Raw genomic sequence first — 24,417 nt, forward strand, 5'->3', positions numbered from 1 at the left:
GCCGAGGCAGGTGGATCACAAGGTCAGGAGTTCAAGACCAGCCTGGCCAATATGGTGAAACTCCGTCTCTACTGAAAATACAAAAATTAGCTGGGCATGGTGGCGTATGCCTGTAATCCCAGCTACTCGGGAGGCTGAGGCAGGAGAATCACTTGAACCCAGGAGGCGGAGGTTGAGCTGAGATCGCACCACTGCACTCCAGCCTAGGTGACAGAGTAAGACTCCATTTCAAAAAAAAAAAAAAGAGAGAGAGAGAGATGGGAAGACATGATGGAGAGGGGAAGATACAATGATGTCTGGTTTTCTTTCTTTTCTCAAAGATGCCCATTAAAGGCCCTGGGCTGGGTTCCACAGGCTAGGAGGAATGTTTTATGTATTCCTGTTCCCCTGTTATTACAGAAAAACCCACTGTATATGAAGTGTTTCTATTTCCAGGAATTTACCACAGAGCTGTAACCTCAACATATATTCACAATGCTCAAAAAGAGAAAACCAAATGGCCAACCACTAGAGTTAGATTGGTTAAAATACTATACAGTCATCAAAAATCATGTTGTCAAAGATCAGTTAATGGCATGGAAAGAGCTACACCCCATATAAATGGAAAAAGCAGGTTACAAAACAATATGATTCCAATGTCATAAAAAAAAGTATAAGGCTTTTTTTTTTTTTTTTTTTTTGAGACGGAGTCTCGCTCTATCGCCCAGGCTGGAGTGCAGTGGCCGGATCTCAGCTCACTGCAAGCTCCGCCTCCCGGGTTTACGCCATTCTCCTGCCTCAGCCTCCCGAGTAGCTGGGACTACAGGCGCCCGCCACCTCGCCTGGCTAATTTTTTGTGTTTTTTAGTAGAGACGGGGTTTCATGGTGTTAGCCAGGATGGTCTCGATCTCCTGACCTCATGATCCACCCGTCTCGGCCTCCCAAAGTGCTGGGATTACAGGCTTGAGCCAACGCGCCCGGCCGGCATTTTTTAAAGTATGCAATGCTCAGAGTCTTTCTCTGTGTGGTAGGATTATGTGTGATAACCTTCGTCACCCTTGTTGTCTGTTACAGACAATAAATATGTTTGACTTTTTAAAAATTAGATAAAAACACAACAAATGCTATTGAAATACACACACACAATTGAAAACAGGCCCACATGGGGTAAGCTCACCTTCTGCAGGATGGGGGTAGGGCAGATGTTGTCAAACAGGACTGAGTTGAAGATCCCATACACGCCCTCATCAAGGTGGTACACGATGGTCTTGGTGGTGGAACCATTTTCCTCTGCAGGAGGGGAGGGGTCGGGGCAGCACAAATAGCAATGTGAGGGGGTGGTAGTGGGGCTCAGCAAGAAAGCAAAATGGCTGCCCATTCCTCAACCATGAGGTGGGACCTACAACAAAAGCCATCAGCGGTCATCCTCCCAATGACATGGGTTCACTGCTGTGTTGGGAACACTCACCCTTGCAGCCAAGCAACCTTGCCCAGGATGCACTCCCCTGCCTGCATCTGAGCCCCTAGATGCCCCAGCACAGGCAGAAGTGCAGCCCACCCAAACTCAAGACTCCAAAAGGTTAAGCTACTTGCTCAGAGGCACATGATAGCGCAGTGGATGAGCCAGAATGAGAAGCCAGGTCTCTTGGTTGGATCAGATGGGACAATCCCCCAGGTCTATAAAGGAAACCAGAAGAATGCCACACACGAACACAGGACATTCTACCTGGAGCCCACCGCCCTTCACATGAATTCTCTCCGGGGAAGAGCGCACGGTCCTGAGGCTCCCCAGCCTGAGGGTCCCAGAGCAGAGGGCAAAGCCTCAAGATCAGAGTCCCTGACACCTGTCACTCACAGGCTGCTGTGTCTGACCTATCTGGAAGGGCAGGGAAGAGCACTGATGTTGGTGATGTGGGCTCAGAAGCTCTGAGTCAGCCTAACCTGAACTTGAATCCCAGCACTGCCCCTTATCAGCCATGTGACCTTGGGCTAATGACTCAGCCTTCCCCTGCCTATGTTGTCATCTGTAAAGTGGACTCAAACAAATGTAAGCTGTCATTAATTATTTTCATTATATTATGAGAAGCAGTAGGGTGAGTGGGAGTCTGTACTTTGTAGAGGAGACAGACATGGGGTCAAATGCAGGCTCTTACTAGCTATTAAGCTGTTCACTTGTATTCTCTTTGGCTCTCAGTTTCCTCATCTGTAAAATGGGGTCAACAGAGTATCTATCCTCTCTAAGGTTGTTTTGCTCTCAATCTTCACAAAATATGAACACGTCTAGGAAAAAAGATACTAAATAAATGTCTTGAGGTGGGGTGACTTGATTGTAAGTTTCCCTAAAGCAAGAACCCATTCATTCTCCAGATTCCCCCATCCTCTGCCACTGGGTCTAAAACCAGACCCTACTTAGCCAACCACTGTCTCCAGCTTCAGGGGAGAACAGGGCTCCACTGCCCACCTGGCACCTACCCTCCCTGCCAGGTTGATCCAGCAGAACCTCCTTCTTGGCAGTGATGCTGACTGCCACAGTGAAGGCCGAGGTCACGTAGTAGCGCCCCAGCTCAGCAAGGACGTCCACACCACAGCCCTCTGGGAAGTACAGGTCCAAGGCTGAGTTGATCACAGAAGCAATCTGGTAGGAGGAGAATGGGGAGACAATTATGTGTTTGAAACGTGGCCTTTATGGCCAGGCGCGGTGGCTCATGCCTGTAATCTCAGCATTTTGGGAGGCCGAGGTGGGCGGATCAAGAGATCAGGAGATCGAGATCACCCTGGCTAATACAGTGAAACCCCAAACCCCATCTCTACTAAAAAAAAATTGGCCGGGTGTGTTGGCGTGTGCCTGTAGTCCCAATTACTCGGGAGGCTGAGGCAGGAGAATCGCTTGAACCCGGGAGGTGGAGGTTGCAGCCACCGTACTCCAGCCTGAGTGACAGAGACTCCGTCTCAAAAAAAAAAAGAAATGTGGGCTTTATGCTGAAGACTTGCTACAGATCCAAGTCTATTTCTTGAAAGCTGCTTTGATTTCCGGAAGAAGGATTTGGCACTGCTAAGGCCCCAGCTGGTAACTATGGACAGCTGGCCAAGAAGGTAGGAGGGGGACAGAGCTGGGAAGAGAGCCTCATGCTTGTGTAAATCACCCTCCAGTAGAGAGCCTCATGCTTGTGTAAATCACCCTCCTTCATGGCCCCACGATGGGAAGGGGCACTCTTCATATCACACTTGGTATTCAGATTCCAGAAGCCCTGATGTGGGTCTTTCTTTCATAAATAACCAGTTTGTTAAATACAGCTGACCCTTGAACAACACAGGCTTGAACTGCGTGGGTCCACTTATGCATGCATTTTCTTCTGACTCTGCCACCCTGAGACAGCAAGACCAAGCCCTCCTCTTCCTCCTCCTCCTTCTCAGCTTACTCAACTTGAAGACAATGAGGACAAAGACCTTTATGATGATCCACTTCTACTTAATAAATAGTAAATACATTTTCCCTTTCTTATAATTTTCTTAACAATATTTTATTTCTGGTCAGGCATGGTGGCTCATGCCTATAATCCCAGAACTTTGGGAGGCTGAGGTGGGCAGATCACTTGAGGTCAGTTCAAGACCAGCCTGGTCAACATGGTAACTCTACTAAAAATACAAAAAATAGCTGAGCATGGTGGCTTGCACCTGTAACCCCAGCTACTTGGGAGGCTGAGACACAAGAATCACTTGAACCCGGGAGGCGGAGGTTGCAGTGAGCCAAGATCGTGTCACTGCACTCCCACCTGGGTGACAGTGAGACCCTGTCTCAAAAAAAAAAAAAAAAATATATATATATATATATATACACACACATATATTTTCTGTAGCTTACTTTATTGTAAGAATACAGTATATAATACATATCACACATAAAATATCTGTTAATCGGCTGTTTATGTTATCAATAAGGCTTCTTGTCAACAGTAGGCTAAGTTTTGGGGGAATCAGAAATTATATGCAGATTTTGGAGTATGTAGGGGTCGGTGCTCCTAAGCTCTGCATTGTTCAAAGGTCAACTGTAATACACTTGATTACAGAAAATTCAGAAAATACGGAAGAGGAAAAAGAAGATAAAAATCACTCATAATTCTATCACCTAGATGAATCTAATTATTGTTAACCTTTTGGAGTAGTGTCTTTAATTACTTTTTATACAAATGTTATTTTTTATTATAACCATGATAGGTCTCTGTATACATTTTTAGAACCTGTTTTACTTAATAGACTGTGAATGACCTCCCCACATTAAGTAAATGTTTTCATCAAAAGAATGTACCATAATTTAACCAATCCTGAGTATTAGATGGACGAGGGAAGTCCACTGGACTTCCGTTATGAACAAAGCTAGAACTGTCATCTTTGAGGCAAATTCTTTGAAACTATCCCAAATTATTTCTGTAAAGTCAATTCCTAGATGTCGGTATTGCTGAACGAGGCGCCTTCCAAGAAGAGGCGACCTCTAGTGGTTGCAGTGGGAACTGCTAGGACACATTTTTCTTGGCTTCACCTCACAGTGGGTAAGGAAAAGGGAATGGAGGAGAATGGACAGGGAGCAGACCAAAGGTTGGTTTTCCTTTCCCTGCCTTCCCACCCGATTTCTCATCAGCCCACCTGAGGGTGAAGAGGCCTATCCCGCCCCTTAAAGAACCTTATGACTTATGTAAATGTGTCCTGGTTATGTCTCCAATTGGCTGGTGAAGGGCATGGCAGGCAGAACCAGGTTCTGCTTTGGGTTTAGGAAGTGATGTAACCTCTGTGAGCCTCGGCTTGTTCAGCTGTAGCACAGAGTTAATAAGTAGTGAGATCGACCAGGTGGCTTTTGGCTTAGGAAGTGATGTAAGCTCTGTGAGCCTCGGCTTGCTCAGCTGTAGCATAGGGTTAATAAGTAGTGAGATCACCCAGGTAAGCACCAAGCACGGCATGCAGTGCATAGGACCCATGCACAGTGGTCTCCCTCCCATCATCTAATCCCTCCATATCCCCCTCCCCCACCATAGAGCCCAGCACAACACTCCCAGCTCCAGGGTTACCTCCTCAAATCTCACTTTGGCCCCTTCTGTGCCAGGGAAGCCGCCACCAAGGTCCAGAACGTGCATCTTGTGACCCAGCTCGGTGCCCATTTCAAACACGAGCCGGACATCTGCGATGGACTGAGCATAAGCCTGAGGGTCAGGACAGCCACTGCCAACGTGAAAACTGGGAAGACAGGAAGAGCCTCGGCTGACATGCAGGGCTCCAAGCGCCACCACCTGAGCCCCAGCCAAGAGTGACGTTGGGCAGGCACATGAGACGGTATGCCCATTTTACAGATGCAGTGACTGTGGGCCTGAAATGTTAAATGGGTTGCCAAGGGCCATATGGCAAGGGAGGAGTGGACAGGAGGCTCGATCCAAGGTCTCCTGGCACTTGGTGCTCCTCCCATCCCTCCTTCTGGGATGGGAGCCAGGACCCCAGTCAACCAGATCTGGCTGTGCCTCCCAGTCAGCAGGGTGGCCTTGGCAGCTTACTCAGCTTTGTTTTAGTTTCCCCACCTATAATGCGGGGACAAGACCCACACCACACAAAGCTGAGAGATAATGTGCATGAAGCACTTAGCACAGCAGCTGGTACATCCTAAGTACAGAATAAACAAAGTCCTATATTAGGTAGTTCATTGTTCATTAGGTAGTTCATTATTACCCCTTCCATATTCCATATCCCTGTAAGAAAAGAGGCACACAGCTGGGTGCAGTGGCTCACACCTTGTAATCCCAGCACTTTGGGAGGCCAAGGCAAGAGGATTGCTTGAGCCCAGGAGTTTGAGACCAGCCTGAGCAATAGAGACCCCATGTCTACAACAAATAAAAATTAGTCAGGTGTGGTAACGCATGCCCGTGGTCACAGCTAATTGGGAGGCTGAGGCGGGAGAGAGAATTGCTTGAGCCTAGGAGGTCAAGGCTGCAGAAACCCATGATCATGCCACTGCACTCCAGCCTGCCTAGGTGACAGAGTGAGACCCTATCTCAAAAAAAAAAAAAAAAGAAAAGAAAAAGAAAAGGAGCTCCTCAAGAGTGCAGCTGCAAAACCTTTGTCCTACAGGCTGGTAAAACTCCCTCAAAGCCAGGTCCCTGGATGGAACTTCCTGGGACAAGACCTTCTGGGGACCCTGGGACTGGGGAAGGGACCATTCCAAACTTCCTTTTCAAACAGAGGAAATTCTCAAATGGCAGAATTCCAGGCCCAGGAACAGGCCCTGCTGGGAGGTCCTGGGGAAAGTCTCTCACAGAATTAATTCCTGGGAAAGAGGCAGGGAGCCCGGTGTGGGAGGCGATGGCAGGGGTTCCCAGTGCTCACCTCACACCCACCACCTCCACATGACTCTTCTTCGCATTTTCAAGCAGGTGTCTGCAGGATTTCAACGACACTCCAAACTTCAGGCTCAGGCGGCTCAGGGAGTGGGAGTCATCAGTAGCAATGCACAGAACCATCCTGATGAGACACGCAGTGCCCCTCTGCTGGACAAACCCTGTCACCCCGCCCCAGCCACATCTCTCAATCAAGGGCTGTGGGCTACATGGCTCAGAGCCACCCAACCCCACAGGCTCCCTGACCCCTCCCTCTCCCTACACAGCCAATCAACCTTCAAGTCCTATCCAATCCATTCCTTAAATGTCCCTGGACCCATTCCTGCAGCCCCTGCCCTTGTCTAGACCTCACCAACTCTCCTGGGGCAGCTCCAGTCCCTCCAAATCAGTCTCCACACCAGTCAGAGCTTTCAAACTTGTCATGTATGAGAGGAATCATTTTTAAACAAAGCCTTAAGGAGGACCCATTAACACGATGGAAGCTGCTTTGGATGGACTAGAGTGGCCCATCACCTGCCCCCCAACCCTTCACCCGAAGGCCCCTCCTGGGAAGTCCAAGGGTGTCCAGTAATCGTGTAAAAGGCACAGTCAGAGCAAAACGTCCAGCCCTGACCCCTTTGAAAGTCCATTTGCATCAGGTCCCCACCTCTGACCAGGATCTCCTTCAACCCCCTGCACATAGCATGCTGCAGCCACACTAAGTTTCTGCTTACTCTTAAATGCCCCATGCTGTTTCCAACCTCAATGCATTTGCTTATGCAGTGCACTTTTATACCCTCTCCAAATTCTGTTCATTCCTCAAGGCCTGCTTCAAATGCCACTTGCTTCGTGAAGCTTTCCTGACCACTCCCTCAACTCTCTCAAGCCTGTGACTTTGGCTTCCATAACATGGGTCTCACTCCACCTGGGGCTTTAACTAGTTATTTCTGCCTTTGTTCCAGCTAGACCTAGCATCCTGGGTTCAGTCCAGGAGAACCTACCCCAACCTCCTGCAACTGTGACTGAGTCCAAGACAGGGTGACCTGCCCCAGCTCTACCCCCTCACCCCACCCCCACCCTCACTCCACAGCCCAGCCTTCCCACAGCCCAGCCTCCCCTCAGCCCAGCCTCCCCACAGCCCAGGCTCTCCACAGCCCAGCCTCCCCACAGCCCAGCCTCCCCATGAGTGGTTCTCAGCTTACTTGGCACTGGGGTGGTTCTTTACCACCTTTGCCAGCTCCATCTCATTGTCAAAGCTCAGCAGCTGGATCCCATGCTTGGCAGCATATTTGATCTGTGCAATTTGCTTACAGGGGTTGGCGTAGATGATCTTACTGGCAGGGACTCCAATATGCTGGACCAACTCCATCTCTGCCTATGGGGCCCCAAAGGTGGTGGTAAGGAGGCACCAGAGCCTGCTGGCCCATGGAACCCAAGGAAGCACAGATGAGGGCAAAGTCACAGCTATGCATAGGGAGGCCTGTAACAGGTGGGCCTTGCTCTAAGACAACAGATACATAGAAATCAGGAGTTACATGGATTCACCATTTTTGATAAGCAGGGCTGCCATGTACAGCCATGCAGGTGGTGCACTGCACAATCCTGAGGGATGGGGGGGGTCCCATTCAGAATGAATACAGAGTAGATTTGTATATTTATTACAACTTCCTGGCAGTAAAGCATCTCATTCTAAGAAAATCAGTATACTTATTATAATAATTAAGTGTCGGCCGGGCGCGGTGGCTCAAGCCTGTAATCCCAGCACTTTGGGAGGCCGAGATGGGCGGATCAGGGTCAGGAGATCGAAACATCCTGGCTAACACGGTGAAACCCCGTCTCTACTAAAAAAATACAAAAAACTAGCCAGGCGAGGTGGCGGGAGCCTGTAGTCCCAGCTACTCAGGAGGCTGAGGCAGGAGAATGGCGTGAACCCAGAATGGCGTGAACCCAGGAGGTGAGCTGAGATCCGGCCACTGCACACTCCAGCCTAGGCGACAGAGTGAGAGTCCGTCTCAAAAAAAAAAAAAAAACCATTAAGTGTCTTAAGGAAAGGGTACGTTTTCTAATTTTCACAAAAGGCATTATACGGACTCATGGTAGCCCTGACAACAGGCTTCTGACACATTTTCCTGGCAAATTTAAATGTTTAAGTATTACTTGGAAAACAGTATGGAGGTTCCTCAAAAAAAAACTAAAAATAGGACAGGGCACAGTGGCTCACGCCTGTAACCCCAACACTTTTGAGAGGCCGAGGCGGGCAGATCACTAGAGGCCAGGAGCTTGAGACCAGTCTGGGAAACATGGCAAAACCCCATCTCTACTAAAAATACAAAAAATCAGCCAGGCATGGTAGTGCATGCCTCTACTAAAAATACAAAAAAATCAGCCAGGCATGGTAGTGCATGCCTGTAGTTCCAGCTACTCAGGAGGCTGAGGCAGGAGAATCACTTGAACCCAGCAGGTGGAGGCTGGAGTGAGCCAAGATTGCACCACTGCACTGTAGCCTGGGTGACAGAGCCAGACTCCATCTCAAAAAATAGAACTACCAACTACCGTATGATCTAGCAATCCAGTACTGGTTATACATCCAAAGGAAAGGAAATCAATGTGTAGAGGAGATATCTGCATTCTCATGTTCAGTGCAGCATTATCCACAATCGCCAAGATATGCAAGCCACCTAAGTGTCCATCACAGATGAACAGATAAAGAAAATGTGGTCCACATACACAATGGAATATTATTCAACCTTAAAAACGCAGAAAATCCTGTCATTCGCAGCAACATGGATGAGCCTGAAGGACATCATGTTAAGTGAAATAAGCCAGGCACAGAAGGACAAACATGCATGACCTCACTTATATGTGGAATCTAAAAATGTCAAACTCAGAGAAGCAGCCTAGAATGGTAGTTGGGGTCGATAGCTGGGGTCGATGGCGAAGGGCAGTGGGAAGAAGTTGATCAAAGGATACAAAGTTTTAGTCAGGAAAATTAAGCTCAAGAGATCTAATGTACATCATGGTGACTATAGTTAATAACAACATATGGTACACTTGGAAATTGCTAAGAGAATAGACCTTAGGGGTTCTCATCACAAAAAAAAAGGTAAGTATGTGAGTGGATGCCTAATTAGCTTGTTAACCATTCCACAATGCATACATATATCAAAACACCATGTTGTACACCATAAATATGTACAATTTTTATTTTTTATTTGTCAACTTAATAAATAATAAATATGTTGCTGGTGTATTAGAAAGTCCACCAGACCAAGGGTCTTTTGGACAGAGATCACCCCACTCCAAAGGCCTACTCTGTGCACGGCCCTGTGCTGAGTGTGCAGGATGTGCTGGCTCAGCCCTGCTCCTCTTGGGGGCTCCTCCTCATCCCCTTTGCAGAACCTGGGTGCACCTGATTGCTGCATTAATGATACGAACAAATGATGATGATGACGATGATGAATTTCATGATGATGATGACAGCAACTGTGTTCATTCAGCACCTGCCACAAGCAGGCCCTGAATTAGATGTTTTACATCGGGTGTTAGCATACTTTTTCTATAAAGAACCAGAGTAAATATTTTAGGCTTCGCGAGCCACACAGTCTCTGTCACAACTTCTCAATTGCCTTTGTAGCACCAGAACAGCCACAGCCAAAGCATAATTGAATGAATGTGGCTGTGAGCCAACAATAAAATGTCATAAAATCAGGTGGGGGGGCTGGGTTTGGCCCTCCATCCATAGTTTGCCAACCCCTACTTTGGATTCACCCTTTTATTCAGCCCTTGGAAAGAACCCATTCAGATGGGTATTAGCTCCAATCTACAGAGAAGGAAACTGATGCTCTGAAAGGCTATGCAGCAAATAGGTGGCAGAACGAACTTTCGAATTCAAGTCTGACTCTCCATGAATAAACAAGAGAAGAGAGAGCCAGTTTTGAAACATGGTGAGAGGCATAAGAGTCATTTTTAGCCATTCTCATTTTGTAATAAGAGTCTAATTTTAATTTAGCAACTTTTCAGCACTAGATATTTATAAGCACTGTTTCATTTAATCCCAATGACTATGCTGTGAAATATTTATTGGCTACATTTTATGGAGGGCAAAATTGAGTTCAGCGAGGTCCACCTGTCTGTGGTGACACAGTCAATCAGTAGCAGAGTGGCACACAAAGGTCAAGCTCCAGAGCTGGGCTTCCTGCCACCACAGCTTGCTTCCCAGGGGCAGATGTGGCCCACCCCGAATGTGAGTGGATATGGACCTGTGTTTTTGTTCCCTGCCTCACCACATGAAGTGAGAGGAAGAAGCAGTGTTAGCACTTTGGGGACCTGTGATTGAGCTTTGATTATAATTCTTTAAATTTTTAAAAAATATATATATATTTTGTTTTGTTTTGTTTTGTTTTTTTGAGGCGGAGTCTGGCTCTCTTGCCCAGGCTGGAGTGCAGTGGCCGGATCTCAGCTCACTGCAAGCTCCGCCTCCCGGGTTTACGCCATTCTCCTGCCTCAGCCTCCCGAGTAGCTGGGACTATAGGCGCCCGCCACCTCACCCGGCTAGTTTTTTGTATTTTTTAGCAGAGACGGGGTTTCACTGTGTTAGCCAGGATGGTCTCGATCTCCTGACCTTGTGATCCGCCCGTCTCGGCCTCCCAAAGTGCTGGGATTACAGGCTTGAGCCACCGCGCCCGGCCATATATGTTTTAAATAGAGACAGGGTCTCACTACGTCGCCCAGGCTGGGCAACTCCTGGGCTCAAGCAGTCCTCCTTCCTTGGCCTCCCAAAGTGCCAGGATTACAGGTTGAGCCAGGGCACTCAGCCTAATTATAAATATTTAAATAAGTGTTGTCATTCACTGTAGGCATATCCTGTGCCAGTCACTGCATTAAGTATTTTATATACATTCTCATTTAATCTTACTAATAATCTCATAAGGTAGGGAACAGAGGTTCAAGGAGGCTAAGTGATTGGTCCAAAGTCACACAGCTTTTAAGTGGCACAGATGGGATTCTAACTGTCAGCCCTTAGCACACCAGTTCTTAACCTCACTGCTGGAACGGGGAATGCAACCTCAATGCTGCACTGACGGGTATCTTTTGAGCATCTGTTGAGTTGCCAGGCTCTGTGATAGGTGTTAATAAAACAAGTGGTGACTAAAGCACAGAGGCTCTCTGAGACCACAGAGCTTTCAGGTTGGTGGGGAAGACAGGCATGGCAGTCCCAAATGAGCACCAAATAATGATAGAATTACAAGTGGTTAAGAGCTGGGAAGAGAAAAGTACGTGCTGCAAGAGACCTGGGTGTGAGGGGCAAAGGACAACCTCAGGCTCAGATATTTAAACTGAGCCCTGCAGGAGGCCTCAGCCAAGCCAAGAGGGAAGGAAAGAATCTAAGAATGTTTCCAGTAGAGGAAGCGGCCTCTGCAGAGGTTCTGAGGCAAGCGGTGCTGAGCACTTCAGCCTGATCAAGGAACAGAGAACGCTGGAGTGGCTCGAGCAGAGCAAGTTAGTGCAGTGAGGACAATGAGGTCAGAGGGAGGGGGGCAGAGCTGCCAAGGAAACATGTTTTACCCTGCATGTGATGGGAAAGAGTCTAAAGGGTCACGAAGGGAAACGACATGGTCAGATTTGCATTTTAAATACGTCTGCATGCCTATCTGGCTACCTGAGGGAGGGCCCAAGTGGATTCTGGAGGAATAGACTGTGATAGTCAGTGGCTATTACCATTGCCCTGGGGGAGATGACAGAGCCAGCTCCAGAAAAGCGGGAGCCCTGGAGGCAGGGCTGGCAAGCTGGGTGACAGATTGCACGTGGTGATGAGGAGGAGGACGTCAGAGGGAACTCCCACACCCAGCAGACTGAGGGGGCACTTCATGAGGGGGAAGGGGGACATCAGGAGCGCATTTGAACATGCCAGGTTCCAGGCATCTCCTCGTATCAAGTCAACTGGATATATCGGTCTGAGCTGGAGATTAAAATGTGGGAAGCAGTGGCATATTGATGGTATTTAAAGCCATGGGAGGAGATAACCCTTCTTCTTCTGAGAAGAAGGAGGGTTTACAAGACAGGGAGGTCTAAGAATTCAGAAGAATGCTACCATTTAGAGAGTGGCAGAAGATGAGGAGAGATGGTGCCCAGGACCTGCAGAGGTGAGAATGGAGAACGTTTCCAGGGGATGAAGAATATGCAGATTAGAAAGCTATTCCTGTAAATGCAAATCTTGTCTCACAGCTTGTGTCTGGATGGGAAGGAGCTGTCTCAACTGTAAGAAGTGCCTGATGAGGTGGGGTCGAAGCCGTGTTCTCTTTCATCTTATACACTTCTGAAGCCTTTAAAAGTAGGACCATATGTTACTGTTGAGTCTTTTTCTTTTTTAAAGAACACATTGCTGGCCAGGTGCAGTGGCTCACGCCTGTAGTCCTAGCACTTTGGGAGGCCGAGGCAGGTGGATCATGAGGTCAGGAGTTCAAGACCAGCCTGGCCAACATGGTAAAACCCCATCTCTACTAAAGAAACAAAAAAGTAAGAAACAAAAAAGTAGCTGGGCGTGGTGGCGGGCACCTGTAATCCCAGCTGCTTGGGAGGCTGAGGCAGGAGAATCGCTTGAACCTGGGAGGCAGAGGTTGCAGTGAGCAAAGATCACGCCACTGCACTCCAGCCTGAGCGACAGAGCAAGACTCCGTCTCAAAAAAAAAAAAAAAAATACTATATATCCACCAAAACCATCCTGGTGATTATCTATGGTGACCTAAAGCTGATGTCCTAGTTTCTTTTGGGGTGAATGAATCAATTCATTATTTGTTATGTATTATTTGATATGTATTATTAGTTGACAATCCATGTTTAAAGTAAAGTGCTCACTGGATCCTGCGGATCACTGGGGATGTTGGTAAGAGAAAATTCTTTGGAGTAGTGAAAGTGGAGGCTGAGAAGCAATGGCTTAAGGAAGGAGTGCTGAAGGAAAGAAAAAGTGGGGGCGGACAGGTGACTGCAGACAACTCGGTCGAGTTTGGTCACAAAAAGAGAGCAACGGATTGGGCTGGAAGAGGATGTGGTGTCCAGCAAAGCCTTTTTAAGATGGGAGGATACTGAAGGAGACAGAAAGAGAGGGCAAGGGATGGGGGCAGGGAAGATGACACAGTGGTCCTCGGGCAGGTGTCCTGAGTCCCTGAGCAAGCCGTGGCCCCAGCACCTGTCCAATGCGTGCCTGTCTGCACATCCAGCCCTAGCTCACGCCAGGCCCTTGGTCAGTGTCCACTAAGGCACAACACTTTTAAGTAGGGCCACCTGCTATGGCCGACCAGAAGAGGGCAGCCTCGGCCTTCCAAGAAAAGCTGTTAAGTCCAGGAGCCACCTCTCCAGAACTGCACCGAAGGGTCTGCATGATCCCGTCGCAGGGAGGGGCTTAGGTCTCTCCTTGCCCCTGCAGTTGGCTGAGGGCATCCATTGCTGGCTGAATCCCAGCTCAGCGATCCTCTCCTTAGCGACCTTGGAAAAGACAGAGTCCAAGGCAACTCAGCAGGACTCAAGCTGCCACCACCCTGGTGCGGAACCTCCACCTCTCATTTCCTTATACGTTAAGTGTGTCCTCACCAGGCTACAGTCAGGATCCCCGTTAAAAACATAATAATTACCTCACAGGGCTGTTGCAAGAGTAAAATGAGATCATGTACAGAAAACAGTTGGCAAAGTGCCTGACACAACAGATGCACTCAGCAAAGGGCAGATGCTTCTCCAGTCCCCGTTGTCATCAAGGTCTCTCTGAGCCTTAACACTCTACTCTGCCCTTTCTTCTAGAGAACTAAGCACCTCCCCATGGGGTTCCTGAAGCAGAAAACTCTAGGCAGTGGGGTTTGGTCCTGTTGTTCACCCTAGACCTGGGGAACTGAAAGGATCCTGCTCCTTCTCATCCCACGTGGAGGTCCAGGGCACTGTCGGAAGAAGTGGGAAGCATGGACGTCCTGGCTCTGCTACCCACAGACGGCTGACCTCACAGTTTCCTCAACTGTAGAACAGCAGTCTCTCCCGCTGTGTGCCTCACAGAGCTTCATGAAAGACATGCACAAAACGAGGAGTGCAGAGCTTGAACTAAACCAAAGACAAGGGGAAGCACCTCATCTACCATGAAAGGTGTTAACATTCAGTCCCTGCTACAGGTTAACCCGCTCGTTCTAACCATCCCAGCCAAATGCACACCTCTCCCCAACCTGGAGTCACTCCAGCCCTGTCATCCTCCCCTTTCTGTCATTCTAGAAAGGACTCCAAGAGTCCTTTCTAGAACTCTCCTCACAACATCCAGCCATATTACGCAACCATTACTAACCACCAAGAAAATGGTGCTAAGGACACTATCACAAACCAGTGCCCACTGGACTTGCTCCCACCTCAGGGCCTTTGCGCTTGCTGTTCCTGCTGCCTGAAATGCCCTTTCCCTGGTTATCCACCTGGCTTGATCCGTTGGCTCTTTTGGGTCTGTATTCAAGTCTCAGTGAACCCTTCCCTGGTCAAACTATCTAAAAGTACCATCCTCTCTCCCAACATTCCTTACTTCCCTTTCCTGCTTTCTCTCTACAGCATTTTCCATCTAAAATACTACATATTTTCATTATTTAATCTTTTTTTTTTGTAAACAAGCTCCATGAAGGAAGGGCTTTTGTTGTTTTATTTTGCTCACTGCCAAATCCCCACCTAGAATAGCACTTGGCCTCAGAGGAAATGCCCAATTAATATTTGCTGAATTAATAAATGAGATACTTTCAAAGCTCTACTTAGTTGAAACTTTATAGCTTAAAGGCTTTTATCTAGCAAGGACAGAATGGAAATAAACTAAGCATTCAACTCAAGGACAGCAGTCTATCAATTCTGTATTGCTAGCCCTGCCTAGCACAGTGACTACCACATTATAGGAGTTCAGTGGATACTGAACGACAGTAGATAAGCAAAGTTAATCTAAAGTGGCCATGCGCGGTGGCTCACGCCTGTAAACCCAGCACTTTGGGAGGCCGAGGCGGGTGGATCACCTGAGGTCAGGAGTTTGAGATCAGCCTGGCCAATATGCTGAAAGCCTGTCTCTACTGAAAATACCAAAAAATTAGCCGTGTGTGGTGGTGCATGCCTGTAATCCCAGCTACTTGGGAGGCTGAGGGCAGGAGAATTGCTTGAACCCGGGAGGTGAAGGTTGCAGTGAGCCAAGATGGCACCACTGCACTCCAGCCTGGGTGACAGCAAGACTCCATCTCAAAAAATGAAAAAAATAAAAAAATAAATCTAAAGAGAGCAGGAGGGAATGAAGACAACAGCAGAAATCAAATTAGAAAGACAGAATTGGTGGCAACAACAAAACTACAAGGACTAGTTAAGAAAATGCACCATCACACATTATTATGATTATAAAAGGAAAAATAAAAGAAACCAACAATATGGAGATATGTTTGTTTTGTTTTAATTAGAAGAACATCATGTATAGCTCTGTGCCAAACAAATGTGCAAATCTCCATTAAAAAGATGAGCTTTCTACCAGGGACACAGAAGATTCCAATATGGAACTTCAAGGCTGACAAATTCCATGCTCGTTTCTCCCTCCCTCATCCCTTGAGACCCCTCCTGAGTGGGTGGTCTTCCCAGAGGGCAAGGACCAACTGCAGGTACCTCTTGCTCCCCAGAGCCCACCCGCACTAGCCTGGTCATGTGTGTGTTGAGTGGGCATGGAGGGTCAGTGCACCGTGGGCGCGGGGCTCACCTTGTTGGCACAGCTGAAGCCCAGCCCCAGCTGGGCCAGAACCTTCAGCACACCTGGGCTGCTGTTGCACTTGACAGCGTAAAAGGGCCGGACTCGTGGCAAGCACTTCAGAAAGCAAAAGTGCTTCCTCACTATGGCACCCAGGTCAGCCACGAAGAAGGCAGCGACCTCGTCCTGAATGACAAGAAGTGGATGAATATGAGACCCCATCCAGCTCCCACCCTGTGCATGCCATCCAAGATCCTTCCAAGTACCTGACCCAGGTTCAGTTCTGGCCACAGAGCTACCCTGCTGTAAAGTGTTCTGGGCCTCCCCAAGCCTACAGGACAGAAGGCAAACTCCTCTGTCTGGCATTCAAGGCTCTGTGATCTAGCCCCAACCCCTCCCCTCAAATGTGGCTAAAACTCCAGCTGTAGGCTGGATCATTTTCCCACCTTCAAACCTTTGTTCCCACCATGACCTCTGCAGAATACCCTTCCCACTCCTGTGTCTGGCAAAATCCTTAAAGTTTCACTCAAATGCCACCTTCCCCAAACCAATAAGGCAACTCTGCTTTTAGATGCTCCCACAGCATTTGCACGTGCTTCCAAGGTATCAGAACTGCATATGCATCCATCCATTCTAGAAAAGGGTAAACTCCCTAAAGGCAGAAGCTGTGACCTACAGCTCATTGCCTTCCAAACACAGGTATTCGATGAAGCCTTAAGCTCATCCCACTGATACTGCAACCGATGCCTATGGACAACTGTTCATTGCAGATGTGCTAAAGGCCAAACATGTATGAGGCTGTGGGTGAGACCACATTACTTAAATGTGGAAGGGACCCTTCCAGAGTTCCTTCCCTGGGACTCAGTTTCCCTTTCATGCAACACGTTTTTACTCATGCCCAGTTGGTGCCAAACATTATGCTAAGAGACAGAGATGACCAAACAGTACTGTTGCTCTGAAGGACCTTAGGTCTGGAAGAAAAGGAACCCCTTAAGTACTTACGAGTCCACTCAGTTGATGTTAGATGGCAGTTTCTACAAGGTGCAGTGCAGGGGCATGGAGAAAGAAAATACAAAATCTGCCTGGGGCGATCAGGAAAAGGCAACACTGATGAGAAGAAAGGAATGACTAGAAAGGGCTAAAGAGGGGAAAGGCTGAGAGAAGGATGCTGCAGGCAGAAGGAATAGCCTGGGCAAAGGCATGGTAATAGGGCACACGGCATCATTGGGAAACGCAAAATGAGTCATTCAGCTCCGAAAGAGCATAATATATACTGTGGGGAAAACTGGGAGCGGGGAAAACTGGGAATGGGGCTATGGAGGCAGGGAAGCTCTGACTTGATCCTGTAGGCAGTGGGGAAATGCCAAATTCTGATTTTGAACAGGACTATGATACATTTGGAGGGGGTGGCATGAGACAGGGAGGAGATCAGGGGGCCTTTGGAGAGAGGAAGACTAAGCTAGAAAATGAGGTTTCATATAAGCACATTGGAGGGTTATTTAAGGAGGCAGAATGCACAGGGCTTGGTAATGCCTAGATGTGGGCGGTGACGGAGAGGGGGCAGCAGGACAGGAATCCCCGGTTTCTGACCTTGGAGGACTGGGTAGAAAGGCAACATAAGGAGGGGCAGGTTTAGGGGCAAGGACCAAGAATTGGGGATAAATTGAGCCCCTCTCTTGCAAATAGCAAGGATTGCGTACCAAATAAGCGGAAGGATAAGATGAGGGCCCTAGGGACCCTTCCTGAGAAGGCAGCTGATCTGTACAGGGGACCGGGGACCCACCCCCATTCCCAGCCCCTCACCGTGGTGGCCTCTGAGGCCCCCAGAGTGAGTTCCTTCAGCAGGTCTCGGGTACTGAAGCCCTCCTCCACCATCACAAAGTCCGATTCACTCAGGTAGCCAGCCATGCCTTGCAGGAGGAACTGATGGGCTGGATGGAGCCGCTGCTGCAGCCGCCGCCTTAAAAAGTATGCAACACACTGCGGGGCGGGGGGAGATGAAGGGAACCGCTGGGGGGCCAGCTCCGCTGCCCCACTCGCCTCCCCAGGCCAGGGAACCCAATCCCGTCACAACCCGCCCCCAGCACAAGCCCGGGGTTCATTAGGCAAGGGTGGAGAAAATAAAGAATCCCGGATTTCAAACGGAGACAAGGCACCATATGCCCAAATGTCACTGCCTCTCTGAGTCAGTTGCCCCACCAGTAAAATGGATGAATTGTTTTGGAGAGCCTTCTCAGTTCTGAAATTCTGGATTTCAGTAAACAGTGAAAGAGAGATGGAACAGAAAATCTGAGAAATTTGGGTGGGGAAGTTTCCAGGGCGTCCCCAGTCTTGACCACACCCACCCAGAGGGTAGCCGATGGCCACGCCAAGGAGTCTCAGCCTGAGAGTAGGAGCTTAAGTTCGAGTTCGCTCTCTACTGCTTGACCTCGGGTACCCTCTGACCCTTTTCGGAGCCTCACTTTCCCCAATTGTAAATGGGGGCTGGACTGATTCTGACATGCTGGAATTCTAGGCGTGCCTGGGGGCGCCACGTGGTGGGTGGGGGCCGCAAGCTCCTGGGACAGAACGGAAGGCCGAGGTTTTTTCTGTCCGAGTGACTCCTACCGCGTACAGTGACTCCTACCGAGTGCAGGGCCGAGGTCCCCCCATCCCCCAGGGCCCCTTACCAAGCTCCGTCCTCCTTCGCGGGGGCCAGAGCCAGGCGCGCTGCTAGGGGGGGTCGCCGGTGAACTCGGAACTTGTGCAACACCCCGAGGAGGAGTGGCAGTTGCGGAGCCGAGGCCCCTGCTGACAGGAGGCAGAAGGGGCCGGGGGGCAGGTCAGCACCAGAGCGGAGGGCGTCCGCTCCCCGAGGCTCCCCAGGCCACTTTCCGCACTCGCCTTAAAACGCATTTACACGGCTTCGGCCCATAAGTCTCCCCAGCGAGTGAATCGGATCCTCGGCGCCTCCGCTCTCTCGCTCCCCCGGGATCGGGTCCCGCGGCCTGCGCCCTGCCAGCCCAGCAGCCACCGACCCCCACGCCCAGCCTTCCGCCCGCCGCACGCTTATATAACCCCAGCCAGGCCCCGCCCATGGCGCCGAGGCCCTGCCTCCGCTTGGCCGTAGCCCTGGCAACCGGGTGTCGCCATCCCATTGGTCGATTCCGACATAAAGCACTCAGCTCTGCCCGCCCGCCCGCGCCGCAGTCTTCTCCCCCGGAGACCTGGCAGTGACTACCCTACGCTGGGAAATCGGAACTACAGGGCGCAGCCACGCAAGTGGGACACTTGGACTCTGCATCTTAGGTCTTAAAGAGTGAGCGGGACCGGGAAGCCTTTTCTGCGTCTGCCTCAACTTACTTCGTGGTACCCCTCTTGTCTGCCGCAGGAACTGCTCCCTCATCTCTCGAAACCCAGTTCAAATGACATGTCCTTGTATTACTTTTGTAATAAAATTCTTTTTATTTAATTGTCTCTTCCAGGCATCTTCCCGACTCCAACTCAAAACGCATCTAAAATGTCTTCAGAGAACCTTTTTGTGACTTTTCCAGTTCAAGGCGATCCCTCCCTTTATCCTATCATCTGAACCCGGCAAACTCTTACTCACCTCTCAAGAGAAATGTGTCTCCTTCTTCAAGAAGCTTTCCCGGACTTCCTCAACTCAAAGCATTTCTTCTATACCGACAAGTTGCTGCTCACCCATCAAAGTCCTGTATAATGTCACCTCTGTTGAACCTTCCATGACCTGCCTGGCCCCAAGAAACACAGCACTTAGTCTATCTGGACCCCTCACTCATTTGGTTCTTGTTACCCATAGTGTGAGATTCCTGTTGCTATTTTACACTTCTTGTTTGGTTACACTTTGCACCTAGTTTGTGATTTCCCAAGGGCGAGGACTGAATACCCTACTCAAGTGCCTGGAGCATGGCATAGACAAGAGTGCTGAAGAAGATTCAATAGCTGTGTTACTCAAAAGCTGACTCAAAAGTTCATCTGGAAAAGTAAGCGTGCAAGAAGAGTCAAGACATTCTTGAAAAATAAAAAAAAGGACTTCCTCTATCATATCAAAAATTTTTAAGTAATGCTGTAGTCTTCTTTTTTTTTTTTTTTTCTTTTTTTTGAGATGGAGTTTCACTCTTTTTGCCCAGGCTGGAGTGCAATGGCGCAATCTCAGCTCACTGCAAACTCTGCCTCCTGGGTTCAACCGATTCTCCTGCCTCAGCCTCCCAAGTAACTGGGATTATAGGCTCACGCCACCACGCCCAGCTAATTTTGTATTTTTAGTAGAGATGGGGTTTCACCATGTTGGCCAGGGTGGTCTTGAACTCCTGACCTCCAGTAATCTACCCACCTCGACCTCCCAAAGTGCTGGGATTATAGGCGTGAGCCACCACGCCTGGCCAAAACTACAGTCTTTAAAACAGTATGGTGCTGGAGCAGGAAGAGACAGTGGTAAAACAGAACAGAGTCTACAACAGTCCCGTATACATTGGAGACTGGTACACAATGAAGGCAGCATTTCAAATCAGTGAAGCCAAAGGGGTTTTGGTCTACCATGTCTTCATGTCCCCTGCTAGGCTGTGGGCTTTTTTTTTTTTTCTCTTTTGAGACAAGGTTTGGCTGTGTCACCCAGGCTGGAGTGCAGTTACATGACCTCAGCTCACTGAAACCTCCACCTCTCAGGCTTAAGTGATCCTCCAACCTCAGCCTCCCAAGTAGCTGGGACTACAGGTGCATGCCACCATGCCATGCTGATTTTTGTATTTTTTGTAGAGACAGGGTTTTGCCATGTTGCCCAGGTTGGTTTCAAACTCCTGAGCTCTAGCAATCTGCCTGCCTCAGCCTCCCAAAGTGCTGGGATTACAGGCGTGAGCCACTGTGCCCAGTGGGCTATAGACTATTTTTTAATCAGTGGCACTTCTTGTTCTGCCTTAGTATCTGCCTAGGACACTCTGCACAACCTAGTTAGAACATGCTCAGTACACAGATGGTGCAGGGCAGGGACCAGAGGCAGGGAGAGCCATTTTCTGCTGCCTACCCAGCTGGGACATATAATGGCTGGGTGTCCTTGGCTGAGTCACCCTAATTGGATCTGGGTCACTTCTGCCTGGCTTGATTTCCCCCTGTGAACTGAGAGGTTTCAGACTGATTTCTCTGGGCCCTTCTGCCTGGAACCTTCTTGTTTTCTATGCATAGGAGCAGCATTTCAGGAGGCAGCTTTATAGGACAGTCATTTGTAGGCCCTTTCTTTGAGATTAGTAGCCATTTGCAACACAGTATGAGAACAAGTATCTACCAATCAGGAAGGGTAGATTAGGATGGCCATGGCAGAAACCTTTAAAGATTAGACTGAGAGGAGCACCCGAATAACTTTGGCTCTACTTTTAGTTTAATCAATCTTTGAGCTGGCTGCACTTGGATGTCATGGTCTGGGTCTGCCCTACCAGCTTTTTTCATCACCTAGTAGGCACATAATAGGTACATTCAATATGTTTACTGAATGAATCAATAGAGGTAAGAAGAAACGAACCAGAATCCAGTCTGTCCATTTGGAGTCTATCAAGGGTAAGTAAACAGAGCAGAAAAATCTGCACCCTGGACTGAGTACAGATAGGCTGTGGCTTTTTCTTTTTTCCCTGATTGTTATATGATGTCACTGAAACTCCATGACAACCCTATGTCATAGGAGCCACATTTGTTCTCATTTTACAAATGAGGAATATAAAGCTCAGAAAAGTTCAGTTACTTGCTCAGGATCACACAGCAAGTAAGGGTAAAGACTAGATTTAAATACAAGCCAATCCTGACCTTTAACCTTTATGCTTGACTGCCAGTCAGTGGCTGAGAATTCTGGCCCCAGCTCAGCAAAAGTTACACACTCATCCTGCCAACTTCCAACCCAAAGGCCGGTAGGTAGCTTCTCTTCTGCTTGTCTCTCATGCTACCTCTGTCTTAGCATCTATGATTGCTGTGCTGAGCCTTCAAGAACATGGAGCAGAAGCAGGATAAAAATCTTCTGATCTCTAGTCAGAATCATGTCAGCCAAGTCAATCTATCCTTCATAAACCAAGAGTAATCATAGTCACAAACGTTGCAATAATAAAAATGCCTTATTAGTACATAAAACTGGAGAGTTTGAAAAATACTTTTCTGTTCATCATTTTATTCAGGCTTTCCAAAATTCCACCAGTATTAATTTCTTAGGGATGCCATAACAAAGTACCAAAAACGAGTAGCTTAAAATAACAGAAATGTACTGTCTCCAGTTATGGAGGCTAGGAGTCTGGAGTCAGGGAATTGGCAGGGCCATGCTCTCTCTGATGGCTCTAGGAGAGAATCTTTCCTTGCTTCGTCTAGCCTGTGGTGTTAGCTGGCAATCCTTGGCATTCCTTGGCTCGTAATGCATCACTCCAGTCACATGACCGTCTTCTCCCTGTGTGTCTTCATATGATCTTCCCTCTATATGTGTTTGTCTCTGGGTCCAAATTTCCCCTTTTAGTAAGGAAGCTTATCATATAGGGATTAGGGTCCACTCTAATGACCCCATTTTAATTTGATTACCTCTGCAAAGTCCTGTTTCCAAATAAGGTCACAATCTGTGGCACTGGGGGTTAGGACTTAAAAATAACTTTTTACAAGGATGCAATTCAACCCATAACACCACCAAACACTTCTTTTTATACAGTTAACCAAAATATAGATCCGTGATGACACCTAGTTGCAAGGGAGGTGGGAAGACATAGTCTTTAGTTGGGTACATTGCTGTTCCTCCTCCCCACCAATAAAATCGAAATACTAACCAAGACAAGGAGAGTAGATATTTTGTGGTAACTAGTAGGGAAGATTATTTCTCCCTTTTAAAGATCAGCATACCACAGGGTGCGGCAGCTCATGCTTATAATTCCAGCACTTTGGGAGGCTGAGGCAGGTGGATCACTTGAGGTCAGGAGTTCGAGACCAGCCTGGCCAACATAGTGAAACCCCATCTCTACTAAAAATACAAAAATTAGCTGGGCATGGTGGTGGGCACCTGTAATCCCAGGTAGTGGGGAGGCTGAGGTGGGAGAATCACTTGAACCCAGGAGGTGGAGGTTGCAGGGAGCCAAGATTACACCACTGCACTCCAGTCTGGGCAACAGAGCGAGACTCTATCTCTAAAAAAAAATAAAAAAGTAAAGATCAGTGTATCAGTTGCTATGGTTTGAATGTATCTCTCAAAAAGCTTGAGTTGTAATTTAACACCCAATGCAACAGTGTTGGGAGGTGGGGCCTAATGGGAGGTGTTTAGGTCATGAGGGCTCCACCACCATAAATGGATTAATGCCAATTATAAAAGGGCTCAAGGCTGTGAGTTCAACCTCTTGCTCTCTCTTGCCCTCTCCACCACCTTCCACCATGAAATTATGCAGCAAGAAGACCTCCACTAGTTGCAGCGCCTCAGTCTTGGACTTCCCAGCCTCTAGAACCATCAGCCAATTTTCTGTTCATTATAACTTATGCAGACTCAGGTATTCTGTTTCAGCAGCACAAAATGGACTAAGACACCAGTTCAGAGTGATTATGGAATTTATTCCACAGGAAGAAGTAGACAGAGAAGTAAACATTATTTGAACACCTATTGTGTGACAGACATCATACTGAATATGTACAAACACATAATTGCATTTAATCTTTAGATAACCCTGTAAGACAGGCATTATTAGCTCCATTTTACAGGTGATAAAATTGGGATTAAATCCTTTGTCTAAGATTACCCAGCTAGTGAGTATCAGAGTGGAAAGTTCACTCTGGTCTGTCTGACTATGCCAGTGAGATGGGCTCTGAGAATAAGGCATGAAGCTCAGAACAAAGAATGCCAACACCAGGCCAAGAGCAAACAGCAGGAGACCTGAGCAGTGGCTGGAACCCAGGTTCAGACACCAGATAAATTGGCATAACGAGCACCAACCCAAAGTCACCACTGCAAAGTCTTTGAAGGCACCAGTGAAATGGAAATCCTGAAGTAACTAGAAACTAGAAACAGGAAAGCAGCCTTTGCAAGGTCAGAGCTACTTGCAAATTAAGGATGGAAATGAATCATAACAGTGGCCACCATCTATTGTGCATCTACTATGCTCTAGGCACTAACAGCTAAGAACCCTAGAGAGGTTACTATCATGCAGCCTTGTATTAAGATTTATATAACTCTGGGCCGGGCGCAGTGGCTCATGTCTGTAATCCCAGCACTTTGGGAGGCCGAGGCAGGCGGATCACCTGAGGTCAGGAGGTTGAGACCATCCTGGTCAACATGGTGAAACCCTGTCTCTACTAAAATACAAAAAATTAGCTGGGCATGATGGCGGGTGCCTGTAATCCCAGCTACTGGGGAGGCTGAGGCAGGGG

General features: G+C 48.3%; 1 protein-coding gene across 3 annotated transcripts in view; it reads right to left on the minus strand.

Annotated features, from left to right (window-relative positions):
• Positions 1-19,118, minus strand: part of AZIN2 (antizyme inhibitor 2) — a 42,619-nt gene extending 23,501 nt beyond the window's left edge. The window contains exons 1-10 of one of the 3 annotated variants that reach the window (XM_011955383.1): positions 18,937-19,118; positions 18,723-18,843; positions 18,399-18,611; positions 17,857-18,033; positions 16,066-16,239; positions 7,535-7,707; positions 6,343-6,477; positions 5,040-5,205; positions 2,452-2,614; positions 1,157-1,269 (exon numbers count right to left, since the gene is read on the minus strand). In XM_011955383.1, coding sequence (XP_011810773.1) covers positions 1,157-1,269; positions 2,452-2,614; positions 5,040-5,205; positions 6,343-6,477; positions 7,535-7,707; positions 16,066-16,239; positions 17,857-17,961 — 1,029 coding nt within the window. In that variant the 5' untranslated portion in view covers positions 17,962-18,033; positions 18,399-18,611; positions 18,723-18,843; positions 18,937-19,118. The remainder of the gene's footprint in view (positions 1-1,156; positions 1,270-2,451; positions 2,615-5,039; positions 5,206-6,342; positions 6,478-7,534; positions 7,708-16,065; positions 16,240-17,856; positions 18,034-18,398; positions 18,612-18,722; positions 18,844-18,936) is intronic. The other 2 variants (XM_011955382.1, XM_011955381.1) reach the window with 2 other exon arrangements.
• Between the last annotated feature and the right edge of the window lie 5,299 nt (positions 19,119-24,417).

The sequence above is a fragment of the Colobus angolensis genome, unplaced genomic scaffold, assembly GCF_000951035.1.
Source record: "Colobus angolensis palliatus isolate OR3802 unplaced genomic scaffold, Cang.pa_1.0 Scaffold4, whole genome shotgun sequence".
Lineage (NCBI taxonomy): Eukaryota > Metazoa > Chordata > Mammalia > Primates > Cercopithecidae > Colobus > Colobus angolensis.